Source organism: Penicillium rubens (genome assembly GCF_028828025.1).
Source record: "Penicillium rubens strain IBT 27055 chromosome Unknown utg000002l_segment0_segment0, whole genome shotgun sequence".
NCBI classification, from domain to species: Eukaryota; Fungi; Ascomycota; class Eurotiomycetes; order Eurotiales; family Aspergillaceae; genus Penicillium; species Penicillium rubens.
The window spans coordinates 1,836,605-1,857,291 of NW_026890600.1; the positions used below are offsets into that span (position 1 = coordinate 1,836,605).

The 20,687-nt window shown below is 50.4% G+C and overlaps 7 protein-coding genes across 7 annotated transcripts; 4 read left to right on the plus strand and 3 right to left on the minus strand.

Moving 5' to 3' along the window:
• Positions 1-369: 369 nt before the first annotated feature.
• Positions 370-4,595, plus strand: N7525_003168 (uncharacterized protein; the record flags this gene model as incomplete). The annotated part of the gene is made up of 3 exons (XM_061212622.1): positions 370-383; positions 505-4,225; positions 4,509-4,595. The coding sequence occupies 3 exons, from the start codon at positions 370-372 to the stop codon at positions 4,593-4,595; spliced, it is 3,822 nt and encodes a 1,273-aa protein (XP_061069643.1).
• A 386-nt stretch (positions 4,596-4,981) lies between these two features.
• Positions 4,982-6,262, plus strand: N7525_003169 (uncharacterized protein; the record flags this gene model as incomplete). The annotated part of the gene is made up of 1 exon (XM_061212623.1): positions 4,982-6,262. The coding sequence occupies one exon, from the start codon at positions 4,982-4,984 to the stop codon at positions 6,260-6,262; it is 1,281 nt and encodes a 426-aa protein (XP_061069644.1).
• Positions 6,263-6,703: 441 nt separating this feature from the next.
• N7525_003170 (vacuolar protein sorting-associated protein 35) lies at positions 6,704-9,609 on the plus strand (the record flags this gene model as incomplete). Its single annotated transcript, XM_002559386.2, has 5 exons — positions 6,704-6,843; positions 6,933-7,570; positions 7,641-8,632; positions 8,685-9,233; positions 9,292-9,609. The coding sequence occupies 5 exons, from the start codon at positions 6,704-6,706 to the stop codon at positions 9,607-9,609; spliced, it is 2,637 nt and encodes an 878-aa protein (XP_002559432.2).
• A 908-nt stretch (positions 9,610-10,517) lies between these two features.
• N7525_003171 (uncharacterized protein) lies at positions 10,518-14,567 on the minus strand (the record flags this gene model as incomplete). The annotated part of the gene is made up of 5 exons (XM_061212624.1): positions 10,518-11,797; positions 11,857-12,742; positions 12,804-13,048; positions 13,123-14,260; positions 14,388-14,567. Coding segments are annotated over 5 exons (3,729 nt in total), but the record flags the coding sequence as incomplete, so codon positions are not given.
• A 1,193-nt stretch (positions 14,568-15,760) lies between these two features.
• rho2 (uncharacterized protein) lies at positions 15,761-16,725 on the plus strand (the record flags this gene model as incomplete). The annotated part of the gene is made up of 5 exons (XM_061212625.1): positions 15,761-15,795; positions 15,960-16,038; positions 16,114-16,119; positions 16,183-16,374; positions 16,438-16,725. The coding sequence occupies 5 exons, from the start codon at positions 15,761-15,763 to the stop codon at positions 16,723-16,725; spliced, it is 600 nt and encodes a 199-aa protein (XP_061069646.1).
• A 721-nt stretch (positions 16,726-17,446) lies between these two features.
• On the minus strand, positions 17,447-18,154 carry N7525_003173 (mitochondrial 54S ribosomal protein mL40; the record flags this gene model as incomplete). The annotated part of the gene is made up of 2 exons (XM_002559383.2): positions 17,447-17,790; positions 17,929-18,154. 2 exons carry the CDS (start codon positions 18,152-18,154, stop codon positions 17,447-17,449), a joined length of 570 nt encoding a protein of 189 aa, XP_002559429.1.
• A 529-nt stretch (positions 18,155-18,683) lies between these two features.
• N7525_003174 (RING finger domain protein) lies at positions 18,684-20,165 on the minus strand (the record flags this gene model as incomplete). The annotated part of the gene is made up of 1 exon (XM_002559382.1): positions 18,684-20,165. The coding sequence occupies one exon, from the start codon at positions 20,163-20,165 to the stop codon at positions 18,684-18,686; it is 1,482 nt and encodes a 493-aa protein (XP_002559428.1).
• Positions 20,166-20,687: the final 522 nt, after the last annotated feature.

Here is a 20,687-nt window from a genome sequence, read left to right on the forward strand (position 1 = left end):
AAGATACCAGTCCAATACATTATGTACGTATATCTAAAAGATGGCAACGAAAGAAGCTTAGGCAAATGCCGGGGCAACCTTCGAAAATTATGTAAATGGGCGATTGGCACCTGGGCACCTGACAAGTTTGAAGATTATATCTCTTTGCTTTCCTTCTCCTCCACCCTCTTGCTTTCTGTCACGGTCTTTCATAAGTTTTAGGGCTTGCATATCCCACAGCAAACAACAATTGGAAAGCCGGACGTTGCATTCCTTTCAACCTCCTTGACCTCCATAAATCACATCTTCTTGTGATATCAACCAGCTAGAGATCTCCCTCTCCAGCATCTTGTTTCTACCAAGCACTTGACCAGGAGATGATACCAGATCATGGACTCCCAAAGGTATGATTTAGATCTCTCTTACTTTCGCAACATATGACAATCGATTTGAGAGATACCTGAGCACATTTGGAAAGCCTTCTGAGGAATATGCGGAAGATGCTAACCAACTTAACCTATAAAGGATGTGCCGTGACTTCGCCAGAGGCAAATGCCAATGGAAAAACTGCAAATTTGCTCATGTGAGCAATGGCCAAAGCCGCAGCTCAAAAGTTTCAACCAGCCAGATTCGGCGTCCTGAGCCCTTGCCCCGACGTGATCGTGGCTTGCCAAATACAGAAAAAGAGTTTCGAGCATGGCAAGGCAGCATTCCTCTACGCACGGCGGTCATTCGTCCCTCCTCTGGGAAGAAAACGACTATCTTCCGGAAAGCGAGGGAACTGATTGGATTCGACGCCAGCATACGACAAGAAGTCATCCGGACATTGGCGAGTGAAGATGGCTTACGCCTAATCTTGGACCTTGTCCAGGAAAATTTCGAAGGCATGGATGTCACAACGAGAGATCTAATTTTCAAGACTCAGGTGCTACCATTTCTAGAGACAGTCACAAATCCTGAGGTTGTATCTTCTCTGGTACTGGAGCAGGCAGTGGGCACAATCTACAATGTCTTGTTTGGAATCGACGGATCTAGAGCAGCGCGATGGCTCAATTTCATCTGTGGTGTTCTCGAAACGGACACCACCAACGAAGGCAGCGCCATGTTACTGGAGGCATCTCTACACACGTTCTCCCGCATCGCGGACCTGAATTCTACGGCCCCTATCCAGGACTGTCTGCATGACGTGGCACACAGATTTGAAACTGTGCTCGCCTCGATGAATAACAAGAATGGCATGAGCGACCGTCGACTTTACCAATCTCGGCTACACCTTGGTCGTCTTCTTCAGCGTATGGAGACTGGGAAGTCCCTCCCAACGGGCACACCAGAGAAGGAAGTGAAGAAAGAAAGCAAAGCCGTTTTTGTCGCCAATCGCGAGACTCCCGGAGGCAGACACAACAATGATTTTGACGACATCTGCCAGATTAAGATCATGCCTAGCTTCGAAGAAATCTGCAGCCCTCGAGGGGAGTATTTGCCCGTCACTGACCCAGTTCAATGGCATATTGATGGTATCGACGGGTTGCTAGATCGAAACTTTCGGTTGTTACGAGAAGACACCGTCGGTCAACTTCGAGATGCAATCCACCACGAACTGAGTCCGCGTGCCCAGCAGTCACAATTGCGCAAATTCGTATATCCTAAGTGCTTGGTGGCCAATCTCGAGTTCAATTGGCTTTCGGGTCTTTACTTCGAAGTCGACTTCCCTCAGCCTGCCGGAGTAACAAACCACTCACCCATGGCCCGAGAGATGTGGTGGCAGAACTCAAGGCGTCTACAGCCCGGTGCGCTTGTGTGTCTGATCGTTCAAAAGGACGTGGTGTTGTTTTGCACCGTGACACATCGTGACATGTCACCCAGGCGCAAAAAGATTATTTCCCTCCCACAGCATCAAGTCCCCCCACAGAACAAGGCAGAGCCGAAAACGTTGTGGAAGAGTTCCACGAGAGGCTCTGTTATGTTGATGCCGGTTGATTCTCGGTACACCAACACTCAAGTCGTTCTGGACCTTTTTAGTCCTAAAAAGACCACTATTTCTCTGGTGGAGTTCCCAGGAGTCATTCTTCCAGCATTTGAACCGGCGCTTCAAGCACTCCAATCAATGAAGGTGGCCCGAAACCTACCTTTCTCAGAGCTGTTTGTTCCATGGGTCTACGACGATTTCAACATATCCGACATGGCTCCGGCATTGTATGCTTCCCAGCCTGGCTTTGCATTCAATCTCCGCTGCCTCATGAAGAATGATACTAATTTCTACGTCCGCGTTGATCAACCATCTGACGTGAAATACGTACAGGATCATTCAACCTTGGATGGTGCGCAGGCTCGCGCATTGATCAGTTGTTTGAAGCGAAAGCTCGGTTTAATCCAAGGGCCACCTGGTACTGGCAAGAGCTACACTGGTGTGGCTCTTATCAAAGTCTTACTGGCAAACAAAGAAGCTACCAGGGGAAGATTAGGACCCATACTATGTGTCACATATACCAACCATGCTCTCGACCAGCTTCTTGAGGCCTTACTGGACAACAATGTGACGTCTCAAATTGTTCGTATTGGATCCCAGTCCAAGTCGGAAAGGTTGGAAAAATTCAACCTTCAGTCTGTTGCGAAAGATACAACAAGAACAAAGATGGAGAAGAAAGAAAGATGGAGCTCAGCCGAGAGACTCTCACTATGTGAGGGCGATTTTCGTGCCTTTGACCTGAAACGGGAAGTCCCCATTGCTCGTCTCAAGTCCCATATCCAGCGGACAGACCCTGGCCATCACGATCAGCTATTTTCGCTGATCCAAGAAGATGGGTTCTTGGGAATGAATACCGCCAATCCCCAGACTACGATCAAGACCTGGCTTGATTCAGCAGCTAAATACAATGTTCGTGCACGGCCTGTGGACCGGCTCAAGGACGTCAATGTCTTGGAAATGTCTCGAAAAGAACGACAGGATCTTTACAACCATTGGTGTCGCGAATACAGGGCAGAAGTTGACGAACAAGTTAGACAAATCGTTTCATCTCACAGTGCTGCCAAACAGGGGTACGATAGCATCCAGGATGAGATGCACCTTCGCTGCCTGGCTCAAGCAGATGTCATTGGCGCCACTACAGCGGGGCTTGCCCGTAGACTGGATATGTTCCGAAGACTTCCATGCAAGTTTATGCTGTGCGAGGAGGCTGGAGAGGTTCTTGAATCACATCTGCTCACGGCGTTCATACCATCTGTTGAACATGCAATCCTCATCGGTGATCAACAGCAACTCCGCCCTCAGGTTCAGAACTACGATCTCTCTAGCGAGAATCCTCGGGGCGGTACGCAGTATTCACTCGATATCTCCTTGTTTGAAAGACTAGTGAGCTCAAACAAAAGCCCCATGAGCTGTGGAGCTCCTTTCAACACATTGGAAACACAGCGGCGAATGCATCCATCTATCGCTCGGCTAATCCGCGAAACCCTGTATCCAAAGCTGAAGGATGCTGCATCTGTTTCGGAGTACCCAGAGATTATGGGGATGCGGAAAAGATTATTCTGGTTGGATCACCGACAGCGAGAGGGAGGGTCCGACCCCGATGCCATGTCAACCTCTCACTGGAACAGTCATGAGGTCGACATGACCGTTTTGCTGGTCAACCATCTTATTCGACAAGGCGAATGCAAGCACGGAGACATTGCAGTGTTGACTCCATATCTGGGCCAACTCCACCGACTACGGAAAAGGCTAGATGAACTCTTTGCCATTGTAGTAGGCGACCGTGATCAAGAGGATCTCAAGCAGGCGGGTTATGGGGATTATGAAGTGAAGCCCAAACCCATGATTAAAGCAGCCCTGTCACAGACTCTTCGCGTCGCTACCGTGGATAACTTCCAAGGCGAAGAAGCAAAGGTTGTTGTGATATCCCTAGTCCGAAGCAACCCAAAGAACAAATGCGGCTTTTTACGCACTTCCAATCGCATCAATGTTCTGTTGTCGCGAGCACAACACGGTATGTACATCATCGGCAATTCGGAGACCTCGATCCATGTTCCCATGTGGGCCCAAGTCGTAAAAATTTTGAAGCAAGATCAAAATATCGGAGAGGCCCTGGAGCTGCAATGCCCACGCCATCCAGATACACCCATTGCGGTTTCGACGCCAGAAGATTTTCCAAAGTTCTCACCCGAAGGAGGTTGCAACTTGCGCTGTGTTAAACGGCTTAGCTGTGGGCATGCCTGCGCTCAAAAATGCCATTCGGATCTTCTTCACAACGCTGTCTTTTGCCTAGAGCGTTGCCCTCGACCCTTTAGTGGCTGCAATCATTCGTGCCCTAAGCGATGCGGGGACCCTTGCCCGGAAAGGTGCATGGTCAACGTATATCAAATGCACAGAAAACTCCCATGTGGTCATCCAGTGCCAAACCTTCCTTGCTGGCAGGATCAAGATATCTCGACAGTTGGCTGTTTGGTACGCGTGGACAAGACGGTCCCAGGCTGCAATCATGTCGTCTCACTGCCATGCCACGTCGACGTGGAAACAAAAGACTATCGCTGCGTAGCTCAATGTCGCAGCCCCTTGCCATGTGGACACTTGTGCAAGAAGATGTGTTACCGCTGCGTCACTAAAGGGCATGAGGGCGTTCTAGCCGATCATGGAAATTGCGAACAACGGTGTGACCGGAATCAATCTACTTGCGCTCATACATGCAGCCTTCCCTGCCACGGTGAGAAGCCCTGTCCTCCCTGCAAAGCTCCTTGTGAAGTGCACTGCGGTCATTCCAAGTGCCCGCGAAAATGCTACGAGCCGTGTACTCCTTGCGCAGAAGAAAAATGCCTTTCAGCGTGCCCTCACAGCGTCTGCTCAATGCCATGTGCAGCCCCTTGTGATCATGTTCCATGTTCTAAGCGGTGCAAGAAAAAGCTGGCTTGTGGACATCAGTGCCCATCGGTATGTGGAGAAAAATGTCCTTCGTCCTCCTTCTGCCAAACCTGCGGAAATGAGGATATCCGAAATCATGAAGTCGACTTCATCATGGGTCAAACGTACAAGGAAATCAACCTGGACGAAAACCCATGCGTATTCCCCAAATGTGGACATTTCTTGACAATTGAAAACATGGATGCTCAAATGGATATGGCTCGCTACTACGAGGTCGATGCCAGTGGCAAGCCAGTCTCTATCTGGGCATCATTGACACCGTTCTCTATTCAAGACATCAAAACGTGCGCCACCTGTCGTGGCCCACTGAGAGATATTGCCCGATATGGCCGGCTGGTTCGTCGAGCTATCCTCGACGAGTCGACAAAAAAATTGATCATCTTACTCAACCAGGAATATGTCCCTCTTGCACAGGAGCTTCCCAGGCTTGTCCATGAATTACATGCAACCAAGGGTCAGAGAAAGTATGCCTGGCCGTCGTTAATTGAGATTTCCGGTCCACGGAGCCATCAAATTCAGAGCATGGGAAAAATAATCCAGAGCACAAACCCAGGTCGGTGGGATTCCATTCTTGACCTGCGAAAGCGCGTCGATCTCTATAGGCGTCGCGTGAGACCCGAGGAGCAACCGTTCGAGAGAGTACGGAGACTGATCGAAAATGCCCGACAACGCCAACCACTCAGAATATCGAGAAAGAACATTGATCAGGTCGAAAATGTGCTTCAGACCAAAGGCTTCCTACAGGGCACTGCCCTCTTAATCCGTCTGGACATTGCTTTGCTCGTTGACCTTTTGAGTCTTGTTTCCCAAGGATGCCCAAGCAAGGAAACACCTCGATTCGAGCTTGATCTACAGAAGATCAAGGATGATTGCCAGACCCTCATCCAGCAAGCGGTCACTCACCATCGACTTCTGCAGCAGGCAGAAGGTCATATTTTCCTAGCGCAGCTCTATGCCCTCGAACGGGCACATTGCTTGACACCGGAGAAGAGGAACACTATCTTGAAGCAAGGCCAGGCTGCCATTCAGAAAGCTAGAGGTCTTTGCGATGCGCACCCGGGTCAGACACAAGGACTAGCAGATGAAGTTCACAGCGTCGAGAAAATGTTGCGTGGAGGCACATTCTACACAATTATTACCAACGAGGAACGCACGGCAGTCATTTCGGCAATGGCTCAAGAGTTTACAGGAACTGGGCATTGGTACTACTGTCGCAACGGACATCCCTTTACCATTGGGGACTGTGGTCTAGCCAGGCAAACGAGCCGCTGCCCCGAGTGCGATTCCCCGGTGGGAGGCGAGCATTCTCGATTGGCGGAGGGAGTTACACTGGCGCAGGACTGGGATCAGGATAGGGAGAGATTGAATCTTTAGGGGGAGAGAGAAGCGAGAGAGAAGACTTTGCGCTCATTCTTTGTGACAAGGCAGCCCAATCTGCTGCCGTACGGCAGGTAATAAAAAAAGGTTGAATTCTTCTACCTCAATAGCCTTCGAAATATTACAGAGATATAGAAGTAAAAGCATTTGAAGCTGTATAGGTGAAAGCGCATGGCAACCTTGGAATATAAGAGGTGGAATGTTATGAGGAGCCGCTATCGACTGTCGTAGGAAGTCCACGGGTGACGTCTCGTGGAGTCTCAAGTTGTCACGCCCGAGCTTATCCTCCACTCAACCTCCTTCCGCTCTTCCCCCCTCCACCATTATTCCCACCTTGGTTCTTGTCTTATGAATTGACCATCTCTCGCTAGCCCATTGTCTTTGCATTGCATGTGCTCACCCCTGCTCTCCTCCTAGCTTCCGCCCCTCACCCGTTCAATGATGGCTAGCCCACCACCCGTCACCGAGGACCAGAACCGCCTCCTCGAGGAGGCATTGGGGGTGGTGAGGCAGCAGTCGAGTCTGATGCGCAAATGTCTAGAGACTCCTGGAAAGCTCATGGATGCGCTGAAATGCGGGTGAGCTCCCCATTGAAACTGCCTAGGCAGCGACCTCGGAACGTGCGCATTGAATCCATATGCTAACAGCTTGAAATCTACCTCTGCAGATCGACTCTTGTCTCCGAACTACGAACCCCCAGTCTAGGCCCGAAGCAGTATTACGAATTGTACATGGCTGTCTTTGATGCGCTGCGACACCTTTCCGTCTACCTAAAGGAGAACCACCCCGTCAACCACCTTGCCGACCTATATGAGCTCGTTCAGTATGCCGGCAACATCGTCCCCCGATTGTACTTGATGATCACTGTGGGTACGGTTTACATGTCCGTCGAAGATGCGCCGGTCAAGGAGATCATGAAGGATATGATGGAGATGAGCCGAGGTGTTCAGCACCCAATCCGTGGCCTGTTCTTGCGATACTACCTCTCCGGTCAAGCACGGGATTATTTGCCCTCGGGAACCGGCGATGGTCCAGAGGGTAATATGCAGGATTCGATCAGCTTTGTTTTGACGAATTTCGTGGAAATGAACAAGCTCTGGGTTCGACTTCAGCACCAGGGGCCCTCACGAGAGCGGGATAGGCGCATACAAGAACGGCGCGAATTGGAGCTGCTCGTCGGTAGCAACATTGTTCGACTCAGCCAGTTGGTTGATCTTGAAGGGTACAAATCTGGTATCTTGCAAGCTCTTCTGGAACAGGTTGTACAATGCCGAGATGTCCTTGCGCAAGAATATCTCCTGGAGGGTATGGCTCCCTGGTCTCCTTTCTCTCGGAATATACTCTTGCTTGGTCCATTTGCTAATCTGATCAACAGTTATCACAAAGGTCTTCCCAGATGAGTTCCACCTGCACACCTTGGACCTTCTATTATCTGCCATCGCCAGACTTAACCCGCACGTGGATCTGAAGAAAATCGTCATTGGTCTTATGGACCGTTTGTCTTCTTATGCGGCAAGGGAAGCGGATTCGGCGGTAGAACCAGAAGCACGGAAACAAAGTGAGGAAGAAGCTGTCACTAAGCTATTGCAAAAGCTCGAGCTTGCCAAAGAGACCAAAACCAAACAACCAAAGGACGCCAGTGCCGATGAAATACCCAAGGAAAACGGTACCGAGAACGACGAAGCAGAAACACCCAAAGAAAGCGCCGAGGCTGCTGAACCGCCAACGGAAGACAAGCAGATTGAGAATGGGGACGACGCTAAGCCTGGTATCCCAGCAGAAATTAAGCTGTACGATATATTCTACGATCAAGTGGTCAATCTGATCAGAACCCGTGCACTGCCGATTCAAGACACCATGGCGCTGTTGGTATCACTTGTCAATCTGGCATTGAATACTTATCCAGACCGGTTAGAGTATGTTGACCAAGTCCTGGACTTCGCGACGCAAAAGACTGCCGAGTACACTGATCATGCCGATTTGCATTCGGCGCCAACCCAACAACACATCCTCCACCTTCTCAATGCTCCTCTCAAATCTTACATCTCGATCTTCACAGCCTTGGCATTGCCACATTACCTGCCACTACTGACCTCACAGTCGTACCCTACAAGGAGGGCTGTTGCTGGCGAGGTCATTCGCAGTCTCTTGAAGAACAAGATCTTGGTTTCCACAACGGAAAACCTCGACCGTGTGCTCCAGACGGCAAGAGTATTGATCAAGGAAGGCATGCAGCAGTCTGCTGGCTACCCTGGGTCACAGTCCCAACGGCGGGGAGGAGAAACTGACGAGACGGTAGAAGAGCAAGGGTGGCTTGCGAGACTCGTGCACTTGATTCAGGCATCGGACAATGACACTCAGCTCAAGGTAGGGTCATTTGCCATATGCTTTATTACCTATAACTAACAGTCTGCGATAGCTTCTGCAAGCAACGCGCAAGGCATTCGCCGATGGTAACGAACGAATCCGCTATACTACTCCTGCAATCATAACGGCCTCAATTCGATTGGCCCGCAAACTGAAGTCGCGCGAGCATTACGACGACAATTGGCAATCGCAGTCGTCGGCTCTATACCGGTTCATGCACCAGAGCGTCAACAATTTGTACCAGCGCGTAAATCCAGGTTGCGCCGATCTCGCACTCCGACTGTTTGTCATGTGTGGAGAGATTGCCGATCAAACAGGATTTGAGGAAGTCAGCTACGAGTTCTTCGCGCAGGCATTCACCATCTATGAAGATGCCATCAGCGACTCGCGCGCCCAGTTCCAGGCCGTATGCATCATATCAGGCGCCCTACATGGGAGTCGTGGATTCTCTAAGGAGAACTATGACACACTCATTACCAAAGCTGCGCTGCATGGAAGCAAACTCCTCAAGAAGCCCGATCAATGCCGCGCGGTGTACCTTGCAAGCCACCTCTGGTGGGTAGTCGAGAACCCTCAACGTGGAGAAGAAGATCCCAAAGATGTAAGTTTATCTCCAATTCCAATGTCTTACTACCTCTTAGCTGACGTCAACTTTGCAGCTCTACCGTGACGGCAAACGAGTCCTGGAGTGCCTCCAGCGCGCCCTCCGTGTGGCCGACGCCTGCATGGACACTGCTGTCTCCGTCGAGCTATTTGTGGAAATCCTCAACCGCTACGTCTACTATTTCGACCAGCAGAACGAGACCGTAACTACCAAGTACCTGAATGGTCTCATCGAACTCATCCACTCCAACCTGCAGACGACCGAAGATGAGCAAAATGCTAATCTTGACGCCCCGAAGCGCCACTTTGAACGCACGCTGGAGTATATTCGCTCTCGCGAATACGAAGGCATTGTTACGGACCCACCAAAGTAATTGTCAAGATGGATGTCTAGGCCATTTTAGTCAGGACACACATCTCCCGGTTATCTTCAAGGAGCAGTGTACGTATGTGATGTGCCACATGGATTCTGTGTTCATCCCCCTGGCAGGGCTTGTTTTCTGCCCTACTCTATTTCCTTGGTCTTTTTTGTCTTTCTTTTGTTCCTGGAAGCCTGCTTTTCTTTTTTCCTTGCTGCTCCTCGGTCTTCTTTCATCCCTAGTATATACAAGTGTATCATTGTCTCCGTATAACACCATACCCTTTCAACGTGATTTGTATCGGCCATGAACAACCTGTTCTCTTTTCCATTTGTAGAACCACTAAGCACCTGGGTAGCCCCGAGGGGTCAGTTAATGGAAAATATGATCTCATCCATAAGGAACCAGCCACTAGCTAATGTCCTCTAGAGTATATATAAACCCTATCTACATAGCACGTGATAGTTACCAAAGACGCAGCTCTACGTTACTACCTATATACTTACGTTCTACGCGAATGGCCAGCAAGCGAAAGCCGAAGAAACCTTCGATCATGCAATTGGTCAAGACGATGAACGGAGTGGGAGACTAACCCTATCTCCACGGATATCGCTGCATAATGTAGAAAGGCCAGAGACTCATACCGTACATAAACAAATCCGGATGCCATACTTAAAAGTAAAGCATTCAAACACATTGGAAAAATACCAAGCAAATAAACAACCCATATCAATAGCAGTGACTCTTTCGGGTAGAAAGATGTAGACAGATGTGTGAGTATGACGTTAATCCATGACGCTTCAATAAAAAAAGGAAATGAAAAAGAAATAGACGAGGGCATTTCAAAGTCGTTCCAGCAAAAGTGCTGGAAAGGAGGCCGAGAAGAAGATTCATTCCAAGGCCCAGTTGGCATCAAGTCGTGATCAGGATAGAGAAGTCCCGCCGAATAAGCCAGTCGGAGGCGAAGCATACTGTCGCAGCACGGAGGGTCCGCCGAATCCGCTGAAGGGGGCTGGGTGACTGTTACTAGGAACCGGGCTGCCGATATCGCCAGGCACAATGCTACCCCGATGACCTGAGGCCGCGCTGTTGGGATCGGGCTCGAACCGGACAGACTTGCCACTCGGGCCTTCCTTGATAGAGAATGATCCGCCGCCATTCTGCGGACTGCCTTCTGTATCGCAGATATCAAGCATTTCATCCAAAGAGATTGATGGCTCGCCTGAGTTGCGCAGCTGCTCTACCTGACCGAGAACAAGGTTCACATCATGGAAGCTCCCAGCACCCTTCTGCGGGCTGGTCATTGAGTTCAGGTGCTTGCATGCTTGGATGACCAACAGGCGGATTGTAACGGGCCGAGAAGTGTGGGGCCGATGATGACCACCCGCTGCGAAGGCATTATTGGGAGGCCAGCCAGTTCCGGCAGGGGCGGGTCTCCATGTGGAAGGGAAGGCTGAGCCTCCGAAGGGCGCCGCACCCCATGTACTGTTGCCCATGGGAGAAACAGCTGCCAAGTTATTCTGCGGGGATCCTAGAGGATCCGAGAACAAGGACGATCCTTGGAAGCTTGCTCGCGTTGGGCCCGGGAATGGCCCGGGTGCGGGGGCACCAGGCAATGATTGAGACAGATTTGATGGATATGTAGCATCAGTGTCATCAAGGAGCGCACTGCTGCCTAGATGAGCACTCAAGCCATCCACATCTTGCTGCGCGGAAGCATTGCCATTGTTCTGTCGGTCCTGTGCGGAGCTGGATGGGCGTTTGATAGGGCTGGGCCGTGTGATGGGGAATGGCTGGGTCCCAGACTCTAACGGGGAACGGTCAAATGAAAGAGAGGGCTGCCTGGAATGGACTTTTGACAGACCTGCTTGCTGTAGAGGGAATGCCCCAGGCACTCCATGGTTGCCAGCGAAGGGAAGACCGTGTCCAGAATCAGGTGGGAACGCTCGGCTCGGCGGCATGGGGCGTACACCGTTCATACCAGGCGGCGCGGGAATTCCGCCAGACCCATTGAATGGTCGCAAAGGGTTCATCATCCCAGCATTCGACGAATACATCGATTCTGGAGGGTGAGCCGATCGCGGAGCCATTCCTGGTATGCCCGGGGGCTGAACGGTAGACCGCCGAGGCCAGAAAATGCTGAAGGATTTGTGCGCCCTAGAGGGGACAGAGGAGCGGAAGGCTGAGGGTGGTGCAAAGGAGGCTGTTGATAACCTTGTCTGGTACCAAAAGTCGCTCCTGACTGCGAATGACCCATGGAACGTGGGGAAATGGAAGGGTGGTGAGAGGAATCGGCGCTGTTAGGTTGCGAGTGAGGGGATGATGTAGAAGAGCCATGGTGGGATTGCTGGCGAGGCCGCCCCGGGGTCGAAACCTTGGGAACAATAGGTGTCGCCGTGGGATAATGCGGAGACTGCAGGAAACCAGGAGGGGCCTGGGACTGGAGATTGTATGGGATGACGCCTGGCAGAGTGTGTGGTGGCGAGGTTCTGACTTGCTCACGTTTTCCACTACGATCTCGGATCTCCTGCTCTCGCGCCGCATCTCTGTCCTTTCTCGCCTGCTCTTCGCGCATTTTGCGGTCACGCTCCTCTTTGGCCTTCTTTTCAGTGGCCTCACGCTCTTCCTTTTCTTTGCGCTTGGCTTCCTCTCGCCTCTTCTTCTCCTCCTTTTGTTCTCGTTGCTTGCGCTCAGCTTCAGCTTGACGTTCCCGTTCTTCTTTGAGCCTTCGCTGCTTCTCGGCTTCTTTGCGAGCACGCTCTTCCTCTTGTGCCTTTCTTTCAGCTTCTCGTTTCTTCCGTTGCTCTTCGCGCTTTAATCGCTGTTCTTCGAGCTTTTTCTCTTGCGCAGCCTTCGCAGCCGCTTCCTCAGCTGCCTTCTCAGCGTCCCGGCGGGCTTTCTCCTCTTCTTTCGCTTGTTTTTGCAATCGTTTCTTATCTTTCTTCTTTTGCGCTTCCCGGGCCTTTTTCGCATTGCGTTGCTCGTTCAACGTCTCCTCTTGGAGGAGCTCGTCAATTAGCTGTTTCTGACGCTGCTCGGCAACTTTCTCTCGGTATGCTGTCATAACTCGTTGCTCAAACATCCGGGCGGCGAAAATCTGGAACATCCGTCGTCCTTCCTGCATGCGTTGTTCTTCGGTCATGGCATCCTATTACTATTGTTAGCAAACTTGCGCGAACAATATCACATCCTAGATCATAGACCCGTACCATTTCGTCCTCGTCGAACTCTTCTTCCTCTTGACTATCATAATCCTCATCATCCTCTTCATCATCGTAGTCCTCATCATCTAGAGGACCATGATTATGCCCATGGAAGGATTGATGAGCAGCAGCCATTCCGTACTGTGTATCTTCCTCTCTTTGCATCCTCCGTTCGGCCAGTTGCTCCATCATATCGATGAAGTGCTTGCCATCATTTTTGAGGAGATCGTCCGCAACTGTAAGAATGCCATCTAGTAGAAATGATCAGTATTCAAAGTTAAACGTCGAACCCTTATAATATCGACCAAGTGACCTTGTTGCATACCTTTCACAGTTAGACTATTCCCAAATGCAAAGAAATCAGCGCGGGCTGCTCGAGCTTCATCATCCTCAAGGTCTTCGTCGCTGTACAGCTCCTCATCATCCTCTTCCTCGTCCTCGTCTTCTTCGTCATCCTCCTCCTCTTCTTCTTCGTCGTAATCCTCTTCTAAATCATCGTCGTCTTCGGGTAGCTCCTGGACCCGGCTCCGTGATGGGTGAAACTGGCCGTGCGTCCTAGTATGCTGCCCTGGGGCTCGAAGGGGTGGTTGATAGAGTCGAGGAGGAGGGATGATAGGAGCTCCTTCGTCGAATGCGCCTTGATTATTATTCGCATATTGTTCCAGTTCCTCGTAGTATGCGTCGTAGAGGACCTCTAGCTCTTCTTCGATCGCAGTTCGTTTTCTTCCACAAACCGTACAACTGCAAGAGTGCTTTTGCTGTTCTTTCATTTTCTTCAGAACAGCATCCTTTTCCACCTTGACAAGCTGGCGTCGTTCTTCTTCACCGAGCTCAAACCAGAAGGTCCTGATATTTTCCCGTTCTTCCAGAGTTGACTGGTTCCAGATGCTGCTATTTTTCATAGGTTTTCCAGTGAATCGGCTGATGTATGGCATGGATTGAGGAGGCGGAGGAGGGTGGGAGAAAGTGGCAGAAGGATTCGAAAGCGGAGTTGCGCTACGATCAGCATGGTTATGGGAACTGGATCGCGCTTTCTTATTTTTCTTCCTTTTCGAGGTCTCGCCCAAGGCAGCATGGTGACCGTCGGGTCCGTTCATCGTGGGTCCGTGGGGATGTTCTGGTGGCGCAAATCCATAATGATCACTGCTTGCTGTATGGGAGTGATCGTCGAGGTGATATTCGTGGTCTTCATTGTAGGAGCGCTGTTCATCTGTCACTCGTGAGTCCGCATCTCCGGGGGCGTAAGCATCAGGATGTTCGGCGGCTAAGCGAGCAGCTTGTTTCTGGCGACGTTTCTGCTTTTTGCGATTCACAGAAGGCGCAGATGTTGCGGCCGATCCGGTCGATGTAGCGCCTTGAGGACCCCGCGCGTGGGTCTGGCCGTTGGTTGATGGAAGCGGAGTTGCTGACATATGGGTCGCCATGGTGGTAAAATAAGCTGCAGGGACTGCCTCAGCAGCATACTAATACCGTCAGAGCAAGTCTTGAGTTAGAAGAGCAAGGTCAGAGAAGGTGGGTGGTAGAATGAGGAGGGAAAGCGGAGAACGGAAGAGCCAAAGAGCCCTACCAACAAAGCTCCGGTGATTCCACGATCTGGTACGAACTTACCGGAATTATTCCCCTTGGCGTATTCACGCACAAAGAGTCAATCGCGTTCTTTGTTGTTTGATCAAAAGACACTTCCGTAGTGGCAAACGTGAGGGGTGAGATAGGATAAGGACACGGGAGGAGGGGGGTTGAAAGACAATGATCCCGGCGGGTCACGACGTGTCTGCGCTTCGGATTAGCTCCTGCAGGCACTGGCAAACCAGCGGAGGAAAACAAACAATGAGTCAAAGCTAGGATCAACAACCTTGAAAGGATATTAAGGCTGAGTGAGCGCCGAGGCAGGAGGTACAACAGATCGAACGCCAACGAATGGATGGAGTGATGGGCTTTCCAGCCTTCTGGCTGGTTGGTCGTGCCGCCGCAACGGGATAGCCGCCGCAAGCGAGCTGGTGCCTTAACCGTCAGGCCTGAATCTCAAATTGTATGCTTAAGTAGCACTATCTTGATTGCAAGAATATCTTGCAAGCGTAGTGATGTAGCAAATTTCAAGTCATTAGCTAGATCAGCTTTGCAGTCAAGAGATCATGCATTGGTTACAAGAATAAAACAGTCTACATCTCACTGCTTTTCCATGTTGATCCACCTTGTTTTGAGTCACATGATGTTTGACATGCCCGCCTTTGAACTGCCAGCAATATCCCCTACATTAGGCGGTGAAAGGATAAAACGGGCAGGGAGACAACCTTGGAAGTATGAGCGCTCTGATCCACCGAGCTATGTGTGAGACACGGAGAGCGCTAATTAAAGATATCTCCTAAGGAGATAAACAAGAGAAGGGCTCAAAAAAAGGATCCTCATAGGATGATCAAACCCGAGGAGAAACCCATCTCTCTTATTAATATTTATAGTACTAGTCCTCTTCATAGTCTCGGCGTGAGCCTTAATAAATCTCCGCTTGGAGTACTCCGTAATTGTACCTTCTTCCCCTTCATCTTATCTTCCTCCTTCAGCTTGCGCCTCTTTTTCTAAAAAAACCCTTCCGCTCACTCAATTTCTACCCTTCGACTCTCTCTTTAAAACCCCCTATTATTTTGAGGTTGTCCAGGGATTCTCGTGTCAACGTCAGAAATTCCCCCCAATCATTAGCCTCAGCCGCAGCGCGACCTTTTTCCCCCCTCCCCATCAACTCGTCACGTCACTGTTCGGGTGCATCTTCAGGCCACCAGTTCATCTTCTCTCCGTAATCCTTTTGGGCACTATCGGCCCAGGGCTGGTCTTTCCTTACTATCCGTGTTCGCCAATTCTCGTAATCAGCTGAAATCTGACTCGGAACTCCGCGTCATCTCGCTGATCCACAACACCCTCCGCTCTCCCATTACCTTTGTGTATCACGAAAGGGTTCCGCAACCTTCATAATGTCGCAACAACAGGATGATAATGTGATGCGAAGGTATGTGTAGCCCATTTTTTGAGATGGTGTCTTACATCCCGCTGCATGGCAAAGGAGATTATGCAAGCCGATTGGAAGTGGCAGCCTAGCACCTTCCGATACCATTGCCAGTGGGATTCAAGGCAGATTGATGTCCGTCTGTGCTAACTTCAAGCTCCTGATAGGAAGCTTGTCATCATTGGTGATGGTGCATGTGGAAAAACCAGTTTGCTCAGCGTCTTTACCCTCGGGTACTTCCCAACTGTGAGTTCAGTCCTTAAGCCCCTGGAAGAAGCTTCTAGAAGCAGAGTCCGTGGCTAACATGTTCTTATATCGCAGCATTATGTTAGTACCCTCGACCTCGATACATCCCCTCCGAATCATATGTCTGACATCTCCTTCCGTTAGGTACCGACGGTATTTGAAAACTATGTGACGGATTGCCGTGTCGATGGCCGCTCAGTCCAATTGGCTCTGTGGGATACAGCAGGACAAGAAGATTACGAGCGCTTGAGACCATTGGCCTACTCGAAAGCCCATGTCCTCCTGATTGGGTTCGCTATGGATACTCCTGATTCGTTGGAGAATGTGAAACACAAGGTTCGTCTCAGATAAAATGAAGCATCGGCAGTGAATCGGTAGTGGTACTGATCTGCGGAATAGTGGATCGACGAAGCAAATGAGCGATGTCCCGGTGTGCCGATCCTTTTGGTTGGATTGAAGAAAGATCTTCGTGAAGACCCATTAGCGATTGAGGAAATGCGCAAGAAGTCACTCAAGTTCGTGACGACGAAAGAGGGTCACGATACCGCAGCGTCGATTGGAGCCCGCAAGTATCTTGAATGTTCGTCTCTGACGGGCGAGGGTGTCGACGATGTATTCGAGGCAGCCACCCGGGCTGCATTGCTCACGTTCGACAAACGAAAATCGTCTTGCTGTGTGGTTATCTAACGCTACAATTTGGGATGTGCAAAATGCCGACTCTTTCTCTGCCAGCGCTCGGTTTTTCTGTTGACTTGGAACTTGATTGATACAACTTGGTGTAAACCATGATATCGATTGACACTCCGTTGTATCATGCATCACTGGTGTTTGGGAGGTTCTTGTGCTAACCCGGTCGATTGATCTGGGTACGATGTCTGCTTTCCGGTTATTTTCAGCCGTGTCTTTTCCCTTGCAGGTACTTTCTTACGTCTTTCCTTTTTTTGATCAATTCTTTGTGGCTTATGCTTATGCACGTGCAACTCCGGATTCCCCTCCTTCTCACATTCAATCCCCCGAAGTACATTGCGATCTCGCTCATTGTGTTCTCTTTTTCTTTCATGTAATTCTGGTGCCTTTGTTTTCAGCGCTCATTTCTCATACATTGTGCTCAGACCCGCTTAGGGTACCATATAATCAACTATCTCCTTTCGGCGTGTTATACCTTGTAGCTATACTCCTATACCTATAGGTACCCCTACACACATACGTAGTCATAGCATATCGCACAGGAAAGGTATACAGTTCAAAGAAAATAGTATAGAGCTTGAAATGCGACTATATCAAGATGAAAAAAGAAATGCATATGTTACATAGCGCCAAATTGATCCTCGGATACATATATCCTGGGCCCTCCAGTCCAATGAATCTTCAAACCATCAAATCCAAGACAATTTCTCCCTCAAGCCCTTTATTTCTGTCCAGGCTTCTTCCAGTCATAGTTCCAGCCATCAGAAGGAGGGGAATCAGTCTGCATGCGAGCATACTCAATAGGGAACATATCAGTGAAGATACCCTTCTTGTTCATCGAGACACGGAACAGCTTTCCTCCATCACCCGCGCCAGTGCGCAGCTCCTCACACGCCTCCTGCATGCTCTGGTACTGGCGCATCAACTCGAGCTCGTGCTTGCGGCGCTGCTGGGCCCGGAACAATTGCCAGGCGCGGTGGATGGTCCAGTGTCGGAGGTAACGGTTGCGGGAGAAGCGGAGGGGACGGGGAGTGAGAGGGTGGTGGAGGAAGTAGCGGATGAGAGCTGAAGAATTGGGAACGGATCGTTAGTTTTTGGTTCTCTTTCCATGGGGTTGGCTATAAGACGTGTTTGGTTTGGTTATGGGGGTTTGCGGGTCCGGACTCGGGGGAGGAGAGCTCCGCGCAGGGGTATAGCACGTACTGATGCGCTTGTCAACAACGGGGCCCTTGCCCTTTCTCGCGGCCATTGCGTTTGTCGTCGAGAATGGCGCTGATTGCAGGGCTGCTGTGACTGGGCCGGGCTGTTGTGTTTGGCGGTTCAGGGTCTCGTGGCACGTCCGGGCAATTGATGGACGGACCGGCGCCATCGACATGGGAATCTTGAAGACATTTGCGAGAGACGCGAGGGCTGGTGATAAGGACTTCATTGCGATGGTTGTCTGTTAGGTGGAAGGAATGGGAAGGGCTCGATGTAATTGAGTTCCACGGGGAATAATTCCTTGACGGCAGAATCTTGTCCGCCTATTTAGCCGCGCGCTTAATGTGATCAACATTCCTGCTGCATGCATCTCTAGTGCGACGCATTTGTACTTCATGTTGTTTCAAAATGACAATTTGATTTGATTATTGAATAGCAGGGACTGGAAGAATACAATAAACCCAAAAAAGAAATTTCTACGTGCAATGACTGGTCAATTAAGCCAGTCTTGAGATTGATGATAGGTACAGATAGACATGGCTTTTGAGCAGAGATCATGACTTGGTATTTTTGTCGATTGATAAGATAGAGGTATTCAGCAGTATCGAGAGTCATCAAAGGCATCATATATGAAATGTCCCACCAAAGCCGTCAAAGAGAATGCCATAAAACGCCATAGAATGCTGTCGACGCGCCGAAGATAAGCAGAGGAAAGTAGGGACTTAAACCGATTGAAACAAGGAATGGTCTGTTCAAAGCTATCCAGTGGACCGCTTTGATGCATGGTGTTTCTTAGCTCGATCGTAGTTCAAGACCTTGCGGCGACGGTGTGTTTGGGCTAGCTTCCACCGGCAATAAAGGACCAGCGCATCCTTCAACAGAACAAACATGCATCCGCCAACAACACTGCGACCCCAGCGAGTCTGAAGTAGCCCTAAGCGGCCACGGTCCGTGACCGAGGATGTCCATGACTTAGGCAGAAGATACTTCAATATACCACCCATTGACGCAGAGACTGCTGGGAAGACCAGTGCTCCGAGTACGACATCAGCGAGATTGCTGGTATCGGCAATAATCTCGTTCTGTCGCCGCCCAAGCCCTAGTGGGTTGTTGTTTTGTCCAGCATCTTGTGCTCCGTTGGGGCCGCCCTCGGCATCTTCACCCTGTCCGACGGCCTCATGGTCCTGTTCATCTTCATTGCCCATTCCCATTTGTAGTTCAAGATCGATCTCCATCAGGATCTGTCCGTTCCCATTTTCATCGAACCGGTCGAGACCCTCCGCCTGATCTTGTTGCTGCGCATCATCCAAGACTTCTTCCGCCGCGCGGGGTTGTACCTCGGCAATCCACTTCCGTTCCAGGCCACCAAATACCCGTTCGTAAAGCGCTCCGTAGAAGCTCTTGATGTATGGAAGCGCGGCAAATGTCATAGCTGGTGTGGGTGGCCACAAGTCGAAGTCGGGTTCCTGCCCGGGGTTATGCGCAGCGAAGAAAAGAACTGGAATAGCCGGAAGAAGGCCTTCGGCATACCGAGTGCGTGAAAATATTAGGACGAGCGGGATAAGTGGCAATCCGATATTCATGCCGGGATTCCATGGCCCCTCCATAGTCTCCTCCATGATCTGTCTGGCTTCCTCGGTACCGAAAACGAGGTACATCGAGTAAACCCCATGCGCGCAACACCCAGCCCACACAGTGCCGGCCACTGTGAACATCATGCCGGGAAGAACTAATCGCCCTGCTACGCGCTCGACCAGTCGAAGCATATCGACCACGTAGCTCCGCGGGCGGGTGACCACAATTTCCGTCTTGCACTGAGGGCACTGCATTGTTACGCCGCCATTGCTTTTGCGCGACCGGGGATTTTCCATGTCGGCAAGCCAGTCGAGCAGACATGCCTCGTGGGCTGTTAAGGCACAAGGGCAAGGCGACCGCCATTCCAGGTTCAGTGGCGAGTCCTCCGTTTCATCTGTATAGCAAATCCAGCATTTGCGCGGTTCGTCTTCCTCCGAGACATTGGGGGGTTTTGATGATGGACTGAGTGGTTTGCTGGAGATATCCGATCCGTGGCTTGGTGTTGATACGCTCTTATTCAAGAAAACAGTTTCGGTGTCCTCCATCGACTCCTCTTGAGGTGAGATGGTCTGTTGCGAGATGGCGTTTTCATCAGGATTGGCGGACGTGGTGTCATCGAGTGGTCTGGTTCTGCCTGCTGCAGAGTATCCCGGGACGGACGCCATCGTAGCGGAGACAAGATATGCAAGTCAGGGCTGATGAAGAAATGTAAATAGATAGTGCAATAATGGTCTAAATCAGGCTCGATAAGAGACAAAGGACGGGGTTCAGCATCTTCTGGGTAGAGAGGTGAACCATATAAAAGCTGACGAAGCAAACAAATGTCTCGAAACTTGCCTCAGAGCACAAGAAGAGAGGAGCTCCATTCCGCTAAGTGGAGGTTGGAGTCCTCAGTTCGGCTGTAAACCGCGGCTGTCAACGACGGTCACGTGGCAATCACGTCACATTGGTCATCGAGCTCAACCCCCGGAGACGGTAAATGATCGTCGGACATCTAGTATCATCTATATAGTTATGCATGTGACTTGCTTCCGGATGTGTTTCATTTTCTAATTCAAGTATGTAGATTCACTAATATACTACCATTATTCAGTGTTTTCTCTTTATGCACTCATGCCAGAGAGACCAGGCCCTTTTTTCGATATTAGTGCCTACGAGTAGGCTCGCTCACTGTTTTGCTGAGTCTG